This window comes from Chanodichthys erythropterus, chromosome 17 (assembly GCF_024489055.1).
Source record: "Chanodichthys erythropterus isolate Z2021 chromosome 17, ASM2448905v1, whole genome shotgun sequence".
Classification (NCBI taxonomy): domain Eukaryota; kingdom Metazoa; phylum Chordata; class Actinopteri; order Cypriniformes; family Xenocyprididae; genus Chanodichthys; species Chanodichthys erythropterus.
This window is the reverse complement of record NC_090237.1, coordinates 16,806,242-16,828,412: the sequence shown is the minus strand read 5'-3', so window position 1 is coordinate 16,828,412 and position 22,171 is coordinate 16,806,242. Positions and strand designations below refer to the sequence as shown.

General features: G+C 42.4%; 1 protein-coding gene across 2 annotated transcripts in view; it reads left to right on the top strand.

Annotated features, from left to right (window-relative positions):
- Positions 1-495: 495 nt before the first annotated feature.
- Positions 496-22,171, top strand: part of mcamb (melanoma cell adhesion molecule b) — a 41,965-nt gene continuing 20,289 nt past the window's right edge. For both annotated transcript variants that reach the window (XM_067365501.1, XM_067365500.1), the window contains exon 1: positions 496-649. In XM_067365501.1, the coding sequence (XP_067221602.1) occupies positions 592-649 (58 nt within the window). In that variant the 5' untranslated portion in view covers positions 496-591. The remainder of the gene's footprint in view (positions 650-22,171) is intronic.

The following is a 22,171-nucleotide window of genomic DNA, read 5'->3' as shown; positions in this document are numbered from 1 at the left end:
GAGATTCGCCTGTTCTTTGGAGGTCTTTTAAACAAATGAGATTTATATAAGAAGTAGGAAACAATTGAGTTTGAGACTCACTGTATGTCATTTCCATTTACTGAACTCTTGTTATTTAACTATGCCAAGATAAATTCAATTTTTTATTCGAGGGCACCTTTAACACAACAGAAATATTGTAGAAGAACTGAACAAAGCAATTAATGCAAGGAAGCCTGACAACATCACTGAACTGAAGCAGTGTTTGAAGGGTCAAATTCCTTCAAGCTGATGTGAAATGTATGCAGAAATACGGAAAATTCGGAAGGGTTCTCAAACTTTATACGTAGGCTACATGTCCAGCAAAAAAACTGTAGGCTATACGCTGATATAACCATCATATTTTCGATCTAAATCGTGATTATCGCTAATGTCCGTGTTTCATGTGTAGCAGTGTGGCATGTAGGGCGCAGCCCACTAGGTTCCTCCCACTCATCTCTCCTCACTTCACGCGCGCTCTGTGCAAACATCTGCCCTCCCTGATGGTCTACAGGAGACTTCAGCTTTTCAGCGCGCTCAATCTCCTTACATCAAACCTCGGATCTGGAAGACATGACCCTCCGTTATATCGCGCTGTTGGTCGTGGGACTGGTCGTCCTCACGTGCAAAAGTAAGTCAAAGTTTAATTTGTGTATAACAATATCAGGTTAGATAGTCGTCGGGAAAGTTTACAACAGAAATGGTGAGATGTTTTCATCGTTCATGAGAAATGAATGAGAACATTGTATGTGTGTGTGTGTGTGTGTGTTGCCTACAATGTATGTAATGCATTTACAATGTAAAGGCTGAACACACTTCAAACTCTATCTGGGGTGATAAGCTTAGCTATTCAAATTCGTCTTATGATTGTTATTTAATCTAATGGTTTTTAAAAGCTATCTCTTATGCTTCAGATCATAAAAAAGTTATAGAATAATTCAGCGATTATCTTATATAAATGTAAAGTACATTGCAGGAAACTATATTCAACAAAATTTTATTATAACCAACACCCACATGCAGATTTGAACTGATTCAGAAGTGAAATAATTGTGTTGATTTCAACTTTTCTAAGTAGTCTTTAGTAAGTATTCAGTATTTCATCTTAATGTTCTTCGTCAGTAATTGGCCAAAAATGTGAAATTAATTTTAAAAATCTTTAAAAGCCACTTTCATTTAATTTATTTTTACATTTTTAAATGTATTATTATTAATTAATTTTCATTTAGTAGACAAAGACAGTGTTATAACTAGTTATTGTAGCATTATGGATAAGCGAATGAGCCTACTGTGTGTCTGTGTCATTGTGAAGAGATGTTCTTAACTGGAGGAGCTTTAGTCAGAGCAGCGAAAGGAGTTTTGTGGCGGGCACAGTAGCAGGTCTATGTTATTCCCTTCACGGGGTATGTGGTTAGATAACTTTAAGACTGTTTACCACAAAATGATATAATTCATAATGAATCACTGGATCATAGCTTGCAGATGAGTTTTCTAATTGTGTTGAATATATGATGGAGTGGCCTACTACTACATTTTTTATATGTGAGGATCGAAAAGGAAGGAACTGCATCCCCACCAGAGGCATTTTCTTTGTTCAGAAGCATCTGTTAACTGACGTTTGAGTGTGTAGTCAGACATTGTTTCCCTCACCCTTTTATCTGCCCATCTGTGGTGAACTTCCTCTCTGTTTCTTAATTTTTACTTATTCTTTTGCGCAATTATCCCCTCTTCCGTTGACCACCATTCATGCTTTTCCTTATTGTACTATTTCAGCCTCCTGCTTTCCTCCTCCTTCAGATAAGCTGACTTCCTTTCCTGCACACCTTAGGAGTTCTGACCTAATCTGTTTTTTAGTTCATCACATCCTTCTGTAATTTAACTGGTGTTGCTGATTAATAAACGGATACTGATAATAGAGGATTTGAGTCACAAACTGCTGTGGTCAAATCTGACTATGTGCTTTAATCTCCCATTTATTTATTTTACTTTAATACTTTAATTTCGTTATTTACACCAAAAATGTGTTGTTTTCTTTTTGTAATTTGTTTAAAAAACAATTTTTATCTGTGTAATATTATCCATAACAGTTCCCAGTAATTCTAAATGTGAAGCACTTATTGCTTTTACATCATTGTGTCTCTTTAAACTTACAAAGATATTGATCTGCAACGCACGTTCATGAGAGCATCACGACGCATGCGTGTTGTGTTCAGACTCGCGCGTCAACTCAACGCACATGTGCGTGTGTTCATGAGAGCATCACAACGCATGTGTGTTCAGACTCGCGCGTCAACTCAACGCACATGCGCGAGTGTTCATGAGAGCTCCAAGATGCGTGTGTGTTGTATTCAGACTCGCGCGTCAACTCAACGCACATGTGCGAGTGTTCACAAGAGCATCACGACACATACGTGTTGTGTTCAGACTCGCGCGTCAACTCAACGCACATGTGCGAGTTTTCATGAGAGCATCACGACACATACGTGTTGTGTTCAGACTCGCGCGTCAACTCAACGCACATGTGCGAGTTTTCACGAGAGCTCCAAGACTCATGTGTTGTGTTTAGACTTGCATGTCAACTCGACTCACATGTGTGTGTTCATGAGAGCATCACGACGCATGTGTGTTGTGTTCAGACTCTCGCGTCAACTCAACGCACATGCGCAAGTGTTCACAAGAACATCACGACGCATACGTGTTGTGTTGACTCGCGCGTCAACTCGACTCACATGTGCGAGTGTTCACGAGAGCTCCAAGACTCATGTGTTGTGTTCAGACTTGCATGTCAACTCGACTCACATGTGTGAGTGTTCATGAGAGCATCACGACGCATGTGTGTTGTGTTCAGACTCTCGCGTCAACTCAACGCCAGGGGCGGACTGGCCATCTGTGTGATCTGGAGAATCACAGAACGGCCGGTACTCCAGGACGGCCGGCGGGCCGGCCCACCACCCCCCACGCACGCAGTCATCATCTGTTTTTTCCCCCACTAATCTGTTTCACACTCCAGTACTGTAGGTGGCAGCAATGCACCTTTAGGTTGGATGCCAGCTGCATTGGCCGTGGCCGCCAAGTAAGCAGCAAAGACGTTAGATCAGTGGTCTCAAACTGCCGGACCGTGGGCCATTTACGGCCCGCAACTGATCTCAAAAATAAAACATAATCCGGTCTGCTAAATTATTATTATTCTCTAGTTGCTACCTGTCTGATATGCAAAGAAAAAGTCGCCGTTCTATAGGATCATTCACATATCGCGTCACATAAGCGGCCACGCCGCATTCTCCTTTCCAATGCGCTTCGCTCCAGTGGCGTCTGTCGTTGCTATGCAACCATGAGCCGCGCTCTTCGCTTCTATTATGAGCGCGCTTGCCTAAATTACAGTAAAAGCACTCGACTTTAAGTCACGAGCGACGATTTAAACCACCGAAACGCGTCTGATGCAACCATTAAACTTTACCGATGCTCAAACAGCATCTTGGACAAATGTGGCCCAGCTGTGTGAGCACAAGCGCTGCAGGTGTCTGTCAAGAAACAGAAGAGTGTACAAATGTATTCAGGGATTGTATTTGTTCAGTACAGTGTTGTTCAGTGCAAGATTTTAATGTTATTTAAGCTAACATGAAGTAAGGGAAAATACTTCCACTAGATGTTAAAAACTAATAATGTATGTAACAATGAGAGATTTTTATTTTTTTGGCAAAATAAAATTAATATATAGCTCCAGTGTTTTTGTTTATTTCTGACCTCTCCACGCCACAAGTGTTGCTGGTTTTGTTCCTAAATTACTGATTTTTTATTCCATATATCTTGTTGGATGTGAGAAGTCGCACCAGACTATTTCAATTTATAGTATTATATTAGTAGTATTATATTAGTTTATTAGTAGTATTATATTAGTAATAGTATTATATAATTATATTACACTCTGTAACAATGAGAAAGACACTGCTGTTTACATTTAGTATGGTAAATAAGATATTTATAGTATAGGTATAAAAATATTTTAGTAGGCCTAATGAAATTTGAAGTAAATGAGAAATAATGGAAAGGAAAGTACATTTTCTGAAATGTTGCGCTTTCTTGCGCTTGAATGTTAACCTCCTATGAGGTGTCAATCACAGAAACGGACCCCCACCAATTTGAGTTTGAGACCCCTGCTATATGAGTATTCAACTTAATCTAATATGCTTTAACACAACATCTAGTCAACATCAGTGCTATTGCTATAATTTGGATGGTATAGTATCATGAGCCACAATTAAAGTCTTGTGACACTCATGCCAGGCATTATTGTTGTTGTTGTCGAGTTTCCGCACACTGATTGCTTTGGGCCGGGCCGGGCCTAGTCAAAGTCCAGGGCCGTTTTTTAGTCCCAGTCCGTCCCTGCTCAACGCACATGCGCGAGTGTTCACAAGAGCATCACAACGCATACGTGTTGTGTTCAGACTCGCTCGTCAACTCAACGCACATGTGCGAGTGTTCACAAGAGCATCACGACGCACACGTGTTGTGTTCAGACTCACGCGTCAACTCAACGCACATGTGCGAGTGTTCACAAGAGCATCATGACGCATACGTGTTGTGTTCAGACTCACGCGTCAACTCAACGCACATGTGCGAGTGTTCACAAGAGCATCACGACGCACACGTGTTGTGTTCAGACTCACGCGTCAACTCAACGCACATGTGCGAGTGTTCACGAGAGCATCATGACGCATACGTGTTGTGTTCAGACTCACGCGTCAACTCAACGCACATGCGCGAATGTTCACGAGAGCATCACAACGCATACGTGTTGTATTCAGACTTGCGCGTCAACTCAACGCACATGTGCGAGTGTTCACGAGAGCTCCAAGATGCGTGTGTGTTGTATTCAGACTCGCGCGTCAACTCAACGCACATGTGCGAGTGTTCACGAGAGCTCCAAGATGCGTGTGTGTTGTATTCAGACTCGCGCGTCAACTCAGCGCACATGCGCGAGTGTTCACAAGAGCATCACGACACATACGTGTTGTGTTCAGACTCGCGCGTCAACTCAACGCACATGTGCGAGTGTTCACAAGAGCATCACGACACATACGTGTTGTGTTCAGACTCGCGCGTCAACTCAACGCACATGTGCGAGTGTTCACAAGAGCATCACGACACATACGTGTTGTATTCAGACTCACGCGTCAACTCAACGCACATGCGCGAGTGTTCACAAGAGCATCACGACACATACGTGTTGTGTTCAGACTCGCGCGTCAACTCAACGCACATGTGCGAGTGTTCACAAGAGCATCACGACACATACGTGTTGTGTTCAGACTCGCGCGTCAACTCAACGCACATGTGCGAGTGTTCACGAGAGCTCCAAGATGCGTGTGTGTTGTATTCAGACTCGTGCATCAACTCAACGCACATGCGCGAGTGTTCACGAGAGCATCACGACGCATACGTGTTGTGTTCAGACTCGTGCGTCAACTCGACTCACATGTGCGAGTGTTCACAAGAGCATCACGACACATACGTGTTGTGTTCAGACTCGCGCGTCAACTCAACGCACATGCGCAAGTGTTCACAAGAGCATCACGACACATACGTGTTGTGTTCAGACTCGCGCGTCAACTCAACGCACATGCGCGAGTGTTCACAAGAGCATCACGACACATACGTGTTGTGTTCAGACTCGCGCGTCAACTCAACGCACATGCGCGAGTGTTCATGAGAGCATCACGACACATACGTGTGTATTCAGACTCGTGCATCAACTCAACGCACATGCGCGAGTGTTCACGAGAGCTCCAAGATGCGTGTGTGTTGTATTCAGACTCGCGCGTCAACTCAACGCACATGTGCGAGTGTTCACGAGAGCTCCAAGATGCGTGTGTGTTGTATTCAGACTCGCGCGTCAACTCAACGCACATGTGCGAGTGTTCACGAGAGCTCCAAGATGCGTGTGTGTTGTATTCAGACTCGCGCGTCAACTCAACGCACATGTGCGAGTGTTCATGAGAGCTCCAAGATGCGTGTGTGTTGTATTCAGACTCGCGCGTCAACTCAACGCACATGCGCGAGTGTTCACGAGAGCTCCAAGATGCGTGTGTGTTGTATTCAGACTCGCGCGTCAACTCAACGCACATGTGCGAGTGTTCATGAGAGCTCCAATATGCGTGTGTGTTGTATTCAGACTCGCGCGTCAACTCAACGCACATGTGCGAGTGTTCACGAGAGCTCCAAGATGCGTGTGTGTTGTATTCAGACTCACGCGTCAACTCAACGCACATGTGCGAGTGTTCACGAGAGCTCCAAGATGCGTGTGTGTTGTATTCAGACTCACGCGTCAACTCAACGCACATGTGCGAGTGTTCACGAGAGCTCCAAGATGCGTGTGTGTTGTATTCAGACTCGCGCGTCAACTCAACGCACATGTGCGAGTGTTCACGAGAGCTCCAAGATGCGTGTGTGTTGTATTCAGACTCGCGCGTCAACTCAACGCACATGCGCGAGTGTTCACAAGAGCATCACGACACATACGTGTTGTGTTCAGACACGCGCGTCAACTCAACGCACATGTGCGAGTGTTCACAAGAGCATCACGACACATACGTGTTGTGTTCAGACTCGCGCGTCAACTCAACGCACATGTGCGAGTGTTCACAAGAGCATCACGACACATACGTGTTGTGTTCAGACTCGCGCGTCAACTCAACGCACATGTGCGAGTGTTCACGAGAGCTCCAAGATGCGTGTGTGTTGTATTCAGACTCACGCGTCAACTCAACGCACATGCGCGAGTGTTCACAAGAGCATCACGACACATACGTGTTGTGTTCAGACTCGCGCGTCAACTCAACGCACATGTGCGAGTGTTCACAAGAGCATCACGACACATACGTGTTGTGTTCAGACTCGCGCGTCAACTCAACGCACATGTGCGAGTGTTCACGAGAGCTCAAAGATGCGTGTGTTGTATTCAGACTCGTGCATCAACTCAACGCACATGCGCGAGTGTTCACGAGAGCATCACGACGCATACGTGTTGTGTTCAGACTCGTGCGTCAACTCAACGCACATGCGCAAGTGTTCACAAGAGCATCACGGCACATACGTGTTGTGTTCAGACTCGCGCGTCAACTCAACGCACATGCGCGAGTGTTCATGAGAGCATCACGACACATACGTTTGTATTCAGACTCGTGCATCAACTCAACGCACATGCGCGAGTGTTCACGAGAGCTCCAAGATTCGTGTGTGTTGTATTCAGACTCGCGCGTCAACTCAACGCACATGTGCGAGTGTTCATGAGAGCTCCAAGATGCGTGTGTGTTGTATTCAGACTCGCGCGTCAACTCAACGCACATGTGCGAGTGTTCACGAAAGCTCCAAGATGCGTGTGTGTTGTATTCAGACTCGCGCGTCAACTCAACGCACATGTGCGAGTGTTCAGGAGAGCTCCAAGATGCGTGTGTGTTGTATTCAGACTCGCGCGTCAACTCAACGCATATGCGCGAGTGTTCACGAGAGCTCCAAGATGCGTGTGTGTTGTATTCAGACTCGCGCGTCAACTCAACGCACATGTGCGAGTGTTCATGAGAGCTCCAAGATGCGTGTGTGTTGTATTCAGACTCGCGCGTCAACTCAACGCACATGTGCGAGTGTTCATGAGAGCTCCAAGATGCGTGTGTGTTGTATTCAGACTCGCGCGTCAACTCAACGCACATGCGCGAGTGTTCACGAGAGCTCCAAGATGCGTGTGTGTTGTATTCAGACTCGCGCGTCAACTCAACGCACATGTGCGAGTGTTCATGAGAGCATCACGACACATACATGTTGTGTTCAGACTCGCGCGTCAACTCAACGCACATGCGCGAGTGTTCACGAGAGCTCCAAGATGCGTGTGTGTTGTATTCAGACTCACGCGTCAACTCAACGCACATGTGCGAGTGTTCACGAGAGCTCCAAGATGCGTGTGTGTTGTATTCAGACTCGCGCGTCAACTCAACGCACATGTGCGAGTGTTCACGAGAGCTCCAAGATGCGTGTGTGTTGTATTCAGACTCACGCGTCAACTCAACGCACATGCGCGAGTGTTCACAAGAGCATCACGACACATACGTGTTGTGTTCAGACTTGCGCGTCAACTCAACGCACATGCGCGAGTGTTCACAAGAGCATCACGACACATACGTGTTGTATTCAGACTCACGCGTCAACTCAACGCACATGCGCGAGTGTTCACAAGAGCATCACGACACATACGTGTTGTATTCAGACTCGTGCATCAACTCAACGCAGATGCGCGAGTGTTCACGAGAGCTCCAAGATGCGTGTGTGTTGTATTCAGACTCGCGCGTCAACTCAACGCACATGTGCGAGTGTTCAGGAGAGCTCCAAGATGCGTGTGTGTTGTATTCAGACTCGCGCGTCAACTCAACGCACATGTGCGAGTGTTCACGAGAGCTCCAAGATGCGTGTGTGTTGTATTCAGACTCGCGCGTCAACTCAACGCACATGTGCGAGTGTTCACGAGAGCTCCAAGATGCGTGTGTGTTGTATTCAGACTCGCGCGTCAACTCAACGCACATGTGCGAGTGTTCACGAGAGCTCCAAGATGCGTGTGTGTTGTATTCAGACTCGCGCGTCAACTCAACGCACATGCGCGAGTGTTCACGAGAGCTCCAAGATGCGTGTGTGTTGTATTCAGACTCGCGCGTCAACTCAACGCACATGTGCGAGTGTTCACGAGAGCTCCAAGATGCGTGTGTGTTGTATTCAGACTCGCGCGTCAACTCAACGCACACGCGCGAGTGTTCACGAGAGCTCCAAGATGCGTGTGTGTTGTATTCAGACTCGCGCGTCAACTCAACGCACATGTGCGAGTGTTCATGAGAGCTCCAAGATGCGTGTGTGTTGTATTCAGACTCGCGCGTCAACTCAACGCACATGTGCGAGTGTTCACGAGAGCTCCAAGATGCGTGTGTGTTGTATTCAGACTCGCGCGTCAACTCAACGCACATGCGCGAGTGTTCACGAGAGCTCCAAGATGCATGTGTGTTGTATTCAGACTCGCGCGTCAACTCAACGTACATGTGCGAGTGTTCACGAGAGCTCCAAGATGCGTGTGTGTTGTATTCAGACTCGCGCGTCAACTCAACGCACACGCGCGAGTGTTCACGAGAGCTCCAAGATGCGTGTGTGTTGTATTCAGACTCGCGCGTCAACTCAACGCACATGCGCGAGTGTTCACGAGAGCTCCAAGATGCGTGTGTGTTGTATTCAGACTCGCGCGTCAACTCAACGCACATGTGCGAGTGTTCATGAGAGCATCACGACACATACATGTTGTGTTCAGACTCGCGCGTCAACTCAACGCACATGTGCGAGTGTTCACGAGAGCTCCAAGATGCGTGTGTGTTGTATTCAGACTCGCGCGTCAACTCAACGCACATGTGCGAGTGTTCACGAGAGCTCCAAGATGCGTGTGTGTTGTATTCAGACTCACGCGTCAACTCAACGCACATGCGCGAGTGTTCACGAGAGCTCCAAGATGCGTGTGTGTTGTATTCAGACTCGCGCGTCAACTCAACGCACATGTGCGAGTGTTCACGAGAGCTCCAAGATGCGTGTGTGTTGTATTCAGACTCGCGCGTCAACTCAACGCACATGTGCGAGTGTTCACGAGAGCTCCAAGATGCGTGTGTGTTGTATTCAGACTCGCGCGTCAACTCAACGCACATGTGCGAGTGTTCATGAGAGCATCACGACACATACATGTTGTGTTCAGACTCGCGCGTCAACTCAACGCACATGCGCGAGTGTTCACGAGAGCTCCAAGATGCGTGTGTGTTGTATTCAGACTCACGCGTCAACTCAACGCAAATGTGCGAGTGTTCACGAGAGCTCCAAGATGCGTGTGTGTTGTATTCAGACTCGCGCGTCAACTCAACGCACATGTGCGAGTGTTCACGAGAGCTCCAAGATGCGTGTGTGTTGTATTCAGACTCACGCGTCAACTCAACGCACATGCGCGAGTGTTCACAAGAGCATCACGACACATACGTGTTGTGTTCAGACTTGCGCGTCAACTCAACGCACATGCGCGAGTGTTCACAAGAGCATCACGACACATACGTGTTGTATTCAGACTCACGCGTCAACTCAACGCACATGCGCGAGTGTTCACAAGAGCATCACGACACATACGTGTTGTATTCAGACTCGCTCGTCAACTCAACGCACATGTGCGAGTGTTCAGGAGAGCTCCAAGATGCGTGTGTGTTGTATTCAGACTCGCGCGTCAACTCAACGCACATGTGCGAGTGTTCATGAGAGCTCCAAGATGCGTGTGTGTTGTATTCAGACTCGCGCGTCAACTCAACACACATGTGCGAGTGTTCACGAGAGCTCCAAGATGCGTGTGTGTTGTATTCAGACTCGCGCGTCAACTCAACGCACATGCGCGAGTGTTCACGAGAGCTCCAAGATGCGTGTGTGTTGTATTCAGACTCGCGCGTCAACTCAACGCACATGTGCGAGTGTTCACGAGAGCTCCAAGATGCGTGTGTGTTGTATTCAGACTCGCGCGTCAACTCAACGCACATGTGCGAGTGTTCATGAGAGCTCCAAGATGCATGTGTGTTGTATTCAGACTCGCGCGTCAACTCAACGCACATGTGCGAGTGTTCATGAGAGCTCCAAGATGCGTGTGTGTTGTATTCAGACTCGCGCGTCAACTCAACGCACACGCGCGAGTGTTCACGAGAGCTCCAAGATGCGTGTGTGTTGTATTCAGACTCGCGCGTCAACTCAACGCACATGTGCGAGTGTTCACGAGAGCTCCAAGATGCGTGTGTGTTGTATTCAGACTCGCGCGTCAACTCAACGCACATGTGCGAGTGTTCACGAGAGCTCCAAGATGCGTGTGTGTTGTATTCAGACTCGCGCGTCAACTCAACGCACATGCGCGAGTGTTCACGAGAGCTCCAAGATGCGTGTGTGTTGTATTCAGACTCGCGCGTCAACTCAACGCACATGTGCGAGTGTTCACGAGAGCTCCAAGATGCGTGTGTGTTGTATTCAGACTCGCGCGTCAACTCAACGCACACGCGCGAGTGTTCACGAGAGCTCCAAGATGCGTGTGTGTTGTATTCAGACTCGCGCGTCAACTCAACGCACACGCGCGAGTGTTCACGAGAGCTCCAAGATGCGTGTGTGTTGTATTCAGACTCGCGCGTCAACTCAACGCACATGTGCGAGTGTTCATGAGAGCATCACGACACATACATGTTGTGTTCAGACTCGCGCGTCAACTCAACGCACATGTGCGAGTGTTCACGAGAGCTCCAAGATGCGTGTGTGTTGTATTCAGACTCGCGCGTCAACTCAACGCACATGTGCGAGTGTTCACGAGAGCTCCAAGATGCGTGTGTGTTGTATTCAGACTCACGCGCCAACTCAACGCACATGCGCGAGTGTTCACGAGAGCTCCAAGATGCGTGTGTGTTGTATTCAGACTCGCGCGTCAACTCAACGCACATGTGCGAGTGTTCACGAGAGCTCCAAGATGCGTGTGTTGTATTCAGACTCGCGCGTCAACTCAACGCACATGTGCGAGTGTTCACGAGAGCTCCAAGATGCGTGTGTGTTGTATTCAGACTCGCGCGTCAACTCAACGCACACGCGCGAGTGTTCACGAGAGCTCCAAGATGCGTGTGTGTTGTATTCAGACTCGCGCGTCAACTCAACGCACATGCGCGAGTGTTCACGAGAGCTCCAAGATGCGTGTGTGTTGTATTCAGACTCGCGCGTCAACTCAACGCACATGTGCGAGTGTTCATGAGAGCATCACGACACATACATGTTGTGTTCAGACTCGCGCGTCAACTCAACGCACATGTGCGAGTGTTCACGAGAGCTCCAAGATGCGTGTGTGTTGTATTCAGACTCACGCGTCAACTCAACGCACATGCGCGAGTGTTCACGAGAGCTCCAAGATGCGTGTGTGTTGTATTCAGACTCGCGCGTCAACTCAACGCACATGTGCGAGTGTTCACGAGAGCTCCAAGATGCGTGTGTGTTGTATTCAGACTCGCGCGTCAACTCAACGCACATGAGCGAGTGTTCACGAGAGCTCCAAGATGCGTGTGTGTTGTATTCAGACTCACGCGTCAACTCAACGCACATGAGCGAGTGTTCACGAGAGCTCCAAGATGCGTGTGTGTTGTATTCAGACTCGCGCGTCAACTCAACGCACATGCGCGAGTGTTCACGAGAGCTCCAAGATGCGTGTGTGTTGTATTCAGACTCGCGCGTCAACTCAACGCACATGCGCGAGTGTTCACGAGAGCTCCAAGATGCGTGTGTGTTGTATTCAGACTCGCGCGTCAACTCAACGCACATGCGCGAGTGTTCATGAGAGCATCACGACACATACATGTTGTATTCAGACTCGCGCGTCAACTCAACGCACATGTGCGAGTGTTCACGAGAGCTCCAAGATGTGTGTGTGTTGTATTCAGACTCGCGCGTCAATTCAACTCACATTTTCATTTTTGGGTGAACTAACCCTTTAAAGATAATGCATGAGATAAAATAGCCTATATATTTCGAGATGTTTATTAGACAACAATAAATTCAGCATTTGTTTTTAGCCAGATTGTTTTCCTTCTCCACAGTCGCATATCAAAAGAAATTAGTGACTACTTTGTGTTAACACAAACAGTTACAGTAACAGGTGTGTTTGCTGGTGTTTTGCAGCTGTCTTGATCTGTGTCAGATTCTGGGGGTTTGAAAAATGGCTTGTGTGGAGTGCACAAAGTGAACAAAACTTCAATGACGCTTTAAAGAAATGCCTTCCTTTCTGAGTCATTGAAAGATTTACAACACTTGGATCTCAACATTTTAGCACATAAAGAAACAAAGTGCCTTTCATGACACCATCTAATTAAGGGTTAAAGGCCATTTTCTATCGTCAGAGATGATGCACGTTTACATACAAAGGCATGTAGTAAAACAGTAAAGGTCTTTGTATTTAATTGTACAAATCAAATATGTGGAACAGCACATAAGTTAAAACTGCCGCTACTTTTATATCTCTCGTATCACTCTGCAGACTCACACTCTTTTGTTTAATACAAACATGCGCCATCTTGCATCTCTGTTATTGGTGCAGTGATTTACAACTCCCAAGGACCGTTATGTAGCTACGTCATAAAGCATAATATGTTTATACCAAACAGAAGGTTGTTCAGGGAAGTTTTATTTAATTTATTTCATAGTCTGTGAGGTTGAAAAATAAACTGTGCTAAAGGAACGGTCAGATATGACCGTACCCTCTTTTTGTGTTCAGATTCCTGGCTTAAAGTCACTTTCCCTTTTCAGAATGAGCATGCAGTCAAACCTTGTACAGGAACCAATCAGAAAAAGTCATTCCAAGAGGCTGAAGCATTAGTGACGATTACTGCATGCCTTGCATTCAGTGTGTGGTACAGTATTTGTTGTTGATGAGAGGCATGGGTCTAAGCCCCGGTTTATTTGAGTGATGGATAGCAGCTGACCATCCATTAGCGTTCAATCACTGTGCTGGACTGAGAGTCATTTCCCCTTCATACTGCTCTCTGTTTCTGCTCAGACCTAGCATGGCCTCGGTTTCCAGGAATAATCTGTATACTTATTATCCATGAATATGCATTACTTTTCTGTTATATCCATATCCATCCTCTAAATATTGGTCCTTATAACAGAAGAAGAAACCTGCTCCTGCGTATGAAATTCTGTGTCTATCAGTGTTGTATAAATATGTGTCTGGGTAATGCAGTGTTGTTGAGATTAAACTGACACAATCCAGATCTCTGCTATCTTAAAAAGCCCTGCACTCTTGTTAAACTATTGCTATATAAACTGAAGTTTGAAGGCTTGGCCTGTTTTCAGGAAAAGTCATTATTGCATTTGACAGGCTTGTTTCCCTTTTTTTGTAGTTTTATGAGGAGATGCATTTAATAAATTAATGGGTTTTTGTCATTTTTCAATGTTTTTATTTTAGTTAAAATATGTAGAATCCTATAGGTAAACCATAGTTTACAAAATATGCTTTCCTTTAAAGGTGTAAACACTGTGGCCTTACTCAAACATTATTCTGTTTGTTTGATCTTGACCAATCCAACATAGACAGCTCAACCAATATTGTGAGTTTGAGACAACTTTTGTCCGATCTTCTTGGCCAACCAATGGCAGATAGGCATAGTGTTCTGGAAACCTTTTTGTCATTTTTTTTTTTTTTTGGTGACATTTAAGTGATAATTCACCCAAAAATGAAAATTCTGTCATCATTTACTCACCCTCAAGTTAGTTGTTCCAAACCTGTATCAATTTCTTTCTTCTGATGAAAACAAAAGAAGAATTATTGAAGAATGTCTGTAACCAAACAGTTGATGGGCCCCATTGTCTTCCATAGTATTTTTTTCCCCTCCATATTATGGAAGTCAATGGTGCACATCAACAGTTTGGTTACCCATATTCTTCAAAATATCTTCTTTTGTGTTCAAAAGAAGTAAGAAATTCTTACAGGTTTGGATCTACTTGAGGGACAGTAAATGATGACAGAATTTTCATTTTTGGGTGAACTATCCCTTTAATGGCATTGAAGTCAAACACATGATTTTTAATATTATATTTATTTACCTTCATTTAGAAGCAATCAGCTATGTTTGTAAAGAATGCTAAAGTTAAAGTAAGAGTCCAGCATGGCATATGCTACATCATAATGTTTCAAGAGTCACTTGCTGCTACTTACTGTCAAGAGCAGGTTATCTGAATGCAAGTGAGCTGACTTTATAAACTCTGCCATAGCTTTCCTGTCTCAAAGTTTTTAGAAATGTGTGCTGCATTTCAAAAGTCAGCTTGTAAATGTCTTGACCATTTCATGCAATACTTTCATTTCCCAGAAAGAGCATAAAACAGCTTTTCCACAGGAACTGAGAATAAGTATGTGAGAGAGAGAACAGATCAAGATAATTGTGACTAAACTCCTTCCTAATGATGGTAGATGGTATTGAACTCTGTAAGTGAACAGTGAGATTAGAGGCTCCACAATTCCTTTACAGCTGGATTTATTAATGTTTGATTTCTTGGAGCTTAGTCATTTCCAAATAAGTGTATTTAATTGTTCCATGCCTCCATTATGTACAATTTATAATATTTCAATATTTTTTTTTTTATTACTGTTGTAAATTAGGGCTATGTTTAAAACTGTTTTGTGAAAAATTATATTAAAACTGCAAGGTGCACTTTAAAATTTTGGTCAAGGGAATCAGATTATGTTGTAAATGTCGGTGCCATATGTGTTGTCGGATATCATCATATGAACTGTGCTTGGAGAGTTTTCCAGAGTTAAATATTATCATTAGCAGTTATTCAGGATGTCAAATGAAAGTTACATTGGAAGAAGAAGTCTTGTGCCGCAGATTTACCTCTACAATACCTTTAAACACACAGGCGGCCTGTTTTGAAAGAATTGTCAGCTGTCTGGTTGAAATGTATTCTTTTATTATATTTAATTCCCATAAGTTAACATGAACTAACAATGAAAAATACTTGTAAATTACTTATTAATCTTAGTTTATGTTATTTCATAATTCACTAATACATAAAAAATCAAAAGTAGCATGTTAATTAATGTTTATTTAATAAACTTGAGCTTACATGAAGTAAAAATTAACAGTTATATCGTTATAAACTAACGTTAATAAACCTGTATTGCACATTATTTGTAAATTTTAGTTAATACTAGGGATGCACGATATATCAGCCACAATATCGGTATCAGCCGATATATGTTCATTTTTTATGTTATCGTTATTGACCCGATAAGAAAATTTTACTGATATATTAAAGCCGATAAGCAATGGATTATTTTTGATGATATGATATGATATGATATGATATGATATATGATATGATATGATATGACATGATGAAACCATGATGAAATCACTTCAAAAAGATAGAAAAATACAGTTAAGTGCAACATGTACAGTGCAAGTCTTTCATATAGGCTAAGTAAAACTATAATGAGAACATTATAATTGTGTGCTTGGGATTTTAATGGCTTTTAATGGTGAGACTTTTGTTTTTGTAATTAGGCTCTCAAAAATATATAAAAATTTTCATTTAGATTTATCGGCCAATATATCAGAGATCAACTTTCAAATATAAAGAATTATCAGTTATTGTAACGGCCAAAATTTTCATATCAGTGCATCCCTAATTAATACATTAACTAATGTTAATTAATGGAACCTTATTGTAAAGCGTTACAGATAAAATAAACTTCATTCAAGATATATTCTCTAAAACAAGCCTTAATATCTATGAAGTTTTATCTTGTAAATTTGATCTTTTTAAGGATGTTTAGATATCTAAAACGAGAAAAAAAAAAGATTAAGAGATTTGTTTGCAGTGTAGCTAAAGCTGTTTAATGTCACCCGCGCTGACCAGATCTGTGGACACATTCCCATACTGCTTTCACTGTTCTGTATGTGGGTCCCAGCAAACAGCTGCTCACACCTGGCATTCAAACAATCACAGAACGTGCTCAAGTTCAGGTTTCAGACAGCGAGTCCACCCCACCCCCACAACACCACCTCTCCTGCTGCGTTACAGCCATATGATTCACCCTGATTGCTCAAACACAGAGCCTGTATTACTCTCAGATTGGTTTCCTTTTATGACCAGCACATACTCATGGCAAACTTATCTGGGCTGCATTTCCCAAAAGTATTGAAAGCCTAAGTAGATCGTAGAACCATTACTACCAATGGTCTCTATAAACTTAGCTCACGATGCTTTTGATAAACAGTCAACTTTTGAGAATGCGGTTGTTAATTACTATAAATGGTCAAGCTCATAATACATCGTCAGACAGTGCATAAAGCCTTATTTATATGGTCTGGTGGATCACATAACTTCAAAGGTTAGTCCCATAATAATTACTGTCTGCTTAGATGAGACTCATTGACAATAGTTTTCATTATGGATTATTAGAAAATAAACATCACCCATTAGTGAACTATTATTTCTCACATCTTCATAGCAGCATTGTAATATCTCACTGTAATATCACCTTAAGCGCTTTTTAGTAGCTACACTTTATAAACATATGAACAAGTAGCCTGTAGTAACTGTAAAACAAAAGAAACCCAAAACTGTTGCTTTAGATATAGAAACATATAGCATTAATTTCTGTCTAGTGGTAACTTTGTGGCAGCACTGAAATATTTCCTGATGGAACAGGCTACATGTGGGCTGGGAATGGAGCCCTGCTGGGCAGTTTGTCTAAAGGTAAACCTCTATATGTTTGCATTTGAGGTCTGAAGAGCAAGCTACAGTTTTAACCCTGGATTTTGACATAAAGGTGCTGCATTTTGAGACAGTTCATTGCCAACAAGTCTGTGAAATTTTGCAGTTTTTGTGCAAGGTTTGCATTGCATTGCATTTGAAAGTTAGTGGTTGTAAGATTCTTTTTTAACTTTTTGAATTTTTAGATTCTTAAATTTGACAGAAATCTATTATGCTCACCAAAGCTGCATTTATTTGATCAAAATGCAGTAAAACAAATGAAAGTGGTAGTGTATACAGTACAGTTTATATAAATGTATTCTTTTATGCTTTTCTTTGATAAATGTTGTATCCCTGTTCATCATTTGAACATCTTAGTGCATGATGAATGAATAATGAATATATATAGACAATAAATTGTCTCAGTTTTTGTTCAACACACTCTAACTTTGCATTATTGATAACATGACTGAAGACAGATGGAAGACTTCCGTTTCAGAACCTGAACACGCTAATTGTCTACTTAAAAACAAACACTTTGAAAATAATTTTCTGAGAACATTTGAAATCATGGGAAAGTTTATGTAATTTTATCTTAAAGGGAATATTCATTTTCCCTTTCTTAAAGGGAAAATTCAAACAAATATTAAAATAAAAATTGAGCTCCAAAAAAGACAAAAAGCATCATACGTATTCTGAAACTATAAAATAGATTTGTGTGAGTAGTAGTTATTCACTAAAAATAATCCTGCTGGACAGCCGTGGTTACCATTCTCTTTTATTGTATGGAAACGAGCAGACTGGACAATCTCCAGAAAGACATGGGTCAACAAATGATGAAAAAACTATTCCTAAAATAATAATATCACTTCCTGTCCAGATTCAGTCCAAAAATGATGCCCAGTCTAATTCGTTCTCCAGAACATTTGCTTTACTTTGGGGACATGAGATGCATAATGGTTAGAGGAAACAGTATTGTGGTCTGAAGACAGAACTCTTCAATTTTCAAAAGTCGGCTGGGCCCACAGGCCTGCCCGCTGGGAACGCAGTAGGCCTGAATGCGGCTCTTGTTCTGGAGGTCTGGAGGCTGCGTCGAGGCCTCAGAGGAACTGCTCTCTGCTCAGCTCTGGCCATGTGCCACAGTCTAACTGCATCTAACATTCTGCATCTCCTGTCTACTTTAACTCAATTAGAACAAATCATGTTGAACTACAACTTTCTGCTTAAGTACATTTATGTGCAGCAACATTATATATATAGTATAAAAAGTATCTGAATGCTTATGTGATATGGGAAAAATTACTTTACAGCTGTTCTGTTGAGAGACAGGACTTTACACAATGAATAGGTCACAGTTCATGTATCTTCAGCGGTTCGTCATTTTAATGAATCTAAGTTGTATTAATGGATCCCTTTACATCAATATTATTTGCAGATGTGTTATGAAATCAAATATTTCATGCCACTTAGAACGGTGGTTTGACACTTTGGGTGGCGCAGTAGGCTGCAGGGCATGATACGTCATTGTAGTTGTACATCAGTCTCGAGTTTGTTTGGAGTTCATTCAGAATATTTTGTTGGCAAGTAATATTTTAAAATGTATACTTTAGAAATCTAAATATTTTCAGGGCACGGCCGAATGATTTTAAACAGAACCGCAGTGCAGTTTTGGAGAACATCAGTTTGTCAGCATACAAATCCTGAGCCTAAACTATTTTAATGTTTGTAAATCATGTTCTGTTGAATTTGCTGTCTCATGCAACTGAGAATCACTGCGAGCTTAGAGTAAGATTTTAACAGCCTTGGTTTAATGCTCAATATGAAGGCTGCATGGCAGCAGTTAAGTAAACTGGCATTGTGATTGGCCTCATTTTTGTGGTCTTCTGAAACTATTTAGCAATTATGTGTTCTTAAAATAGGGCTCTGGATCATCTTGTGCAGGAGTTTGGGATGGAAATTATGACTTGTGGATGGCCAGAGGGTGATTGTCCTCTGAATAGAGGTAGTGTCTTTCAGTAGCCCTTAAAATGTGAAACACACACAACTGTATATTTAATTACTAATAATCACATGGCAATGAATCTGGAACTAAAGCTTTCTTTCAACATCTAGGGAGCTGTCTTAAGGAAACTAATAAGTGAATAAACTGAAATGCTCTACTGTGCACCACATAACTAGCGCTCTGCTTGAGAGACTATACTTGCAATGGATTTATAATTGACTTGTTGCTAAGCTAGTAAGATTCTCTAACAAGCATATAATTTTAATTATACCAAACCTTTTTAAGCCAGACCCTACATAGGACAAGCTGTTTGAAAGATGAATGGATGGATAGATGGATGGATGAACCATTTTTACCATTTTGGATGAACCTTTTTATCAGTACATTCAGATTGAAAAAAGTTTATAAACCACAATTATAACACTTTGTCCGCTTGTTGCAGTGTGTTTTGGGATTGGATTCTCATCTACACAAAGGATGTGCAGAATGCTAAAATGTGATCTCTGAGGAGGTATAATTAAAAAACCTAGGTGGAATAGCCTTTGTGTCTGAAACGCATCTATGGTACCTTAAAATTTCCTTTCTAAACAATGCTATTCTTTTATCTTGTTTTTTTTTTGTTGTTATGCAATTTTTCTTTGAATCCACTTTTTTGGGCCATATTTTTAGTCGCGATTTGATATCTAGCTGCCAATTCAGTATGTATCGCAATTTGTTTTATTATTATTATTATTATTTATTTATTTATTATTTTTTTAAATTTAGCAATTTTTATGGTTACACTTTATTTTAAGGTTACATAGTACTGAGTAATATTAATTTACTACATGTATACTATAGAGTTACATTAAGGTTAGAGTTTGGTTTAGGGTTAGTTACCTGTAATTATGCATAATTTACTGTTATTACTATAGTAAGTATATATAGTACATGTTTCTTAATCTAAGAACCAAGGCACACCATTGGTTGAACCTTACATTGACCATTGTCAGATCGCTCAAACAAACAGAGCAGTGGTTTAGAGCCACAGTGTTTACACTCTTCTGGGAAATCAGCCGATGAATGCATTACTTATAGTTATATTTCACCTTAAACTAGGGTAGGAGAACATGTTTAAACATTTAAAAAGCTTTAATGGCCAGATCAGCTCTGACATCAAAGCTGGCTGTAGATATGTTAATGGGTATAGACTGAAAGCCACAGAGGTCCTGATAGTCATCACAGATGTGACTCTGGGTGATCATAAACAGCAATATTTCTCATCAAAACAGCAAACCACAGCATATCAAGCAACGCTTTTGACTTATATTTTGCCTGCTTTCAGAGACAGACAGGGGCCTGTTTTCTAAAATCAGATCACATGGCCAAGCTCTTTATTATGCAGCATTATGAAGGTGTTTGAGCCTGAAATCCTCCTCAGCTATCTGTTTTTGAATCATTGCCATCTCCACATCTCTCACTATATTTATCTGATAGACTTCTGTGTAATCAAATAATAAAATTCAAAAGAGTCTTAAAGGGTTAGTTCACCCAAAAATGAAAAAAAATAGCATTTATTACTCACCCTCATGTTGTTCTACACCCATAAGGCCTTCATTCATCTTCTGAACGCAAATTAAGATATTTTTGTTGAAATCCGATGGCTCAGTGAGGCCTGCATTCACAGCAATGACACTTCCTCTCTCAAGCTCCATAAAGGTACTAAAAACATATTTAAAACAGTTCATGCTAGTTCAGTAGCTCTACCTTAATATTATAAAGTTTAGCCATTTAACCATTTGATCTCCTTTCAAACAGCTAAACTGCTGAGATCACGTGACTTTGGCGCCGTCACTGATTTGATTTGCAAAGCTTCAAAGCTACATATATCAAATCGCGACTAAAATACAGTCCAAAAAAGTGGATTCAAAGAAAGTTGGTTGAATTTTTGCTTATAAACACATTTAAAATTTCAAGTTTTTTAACTTCCAAGAAAATGGACCAAAAATAGTAATGACTGTACTCCAAATATTAAATATTAATCCTGTACTACAAAGATTTTTGACAAATGAAATGCTCATAAAATGAGAATGTCCCTTTCCCCAATATCTGCCATTGACTAACGTTAACAGATAGCAAATCACGTTAACCAAAGCCTATTATCTTTTTTTTTTAAGGGATCAGCCCTTTGATATATGCCAAAACTTTCTGTTTCATAGTAAATACATCAACACAGGATAGAAAACGGCATTCATCAAGTCATTTCATGGGCTCTTTAGGCACAGTAGAGTAATTTATGAGGCTCCCAACCTTGTAACCTCTGTCATACAGACCCCTCCGTGTTCTCAGCTCAGGATTCATGACCTGAGAAATAGTTTTGTCATTGTGGATCCTGCACATATCCTGATCTGGGCATGCCTAATTTCTGTAGAATGGTGCCTCCTTTCCCACTTGCAAGTGAAACGGACACTTGTGGGGTTAGTGGCTGATGACAGAGCGTGAATTGTGGAGCGTCTGGCTTGCGGGACAGAGGGTGCTCCATAATAGGCATCTTATCCCTGCCATCATATGGATAGAGATGCCAGACATTCTTCAGAGACTTCCCTCACTGTTTCCCTGCACTCCCAAATAGATTCTTGTGTCCCTGGTTCTTCGTTTTGGATCTTTGCCATAAGTGTAAGTTTTCCCTAGCGATACATACCACCACAAATCCCTCTTGATGCTTCTTGACAGAACATATCAAATCCTTATCCACTGACACCTTTTCACCTTTTTGTAAACCAAAAACCATTAACTTGTTTTCTGAAATATACAGCTGGCTTAGATGGTCCTGTAATCACTGTGAGTTTAAAA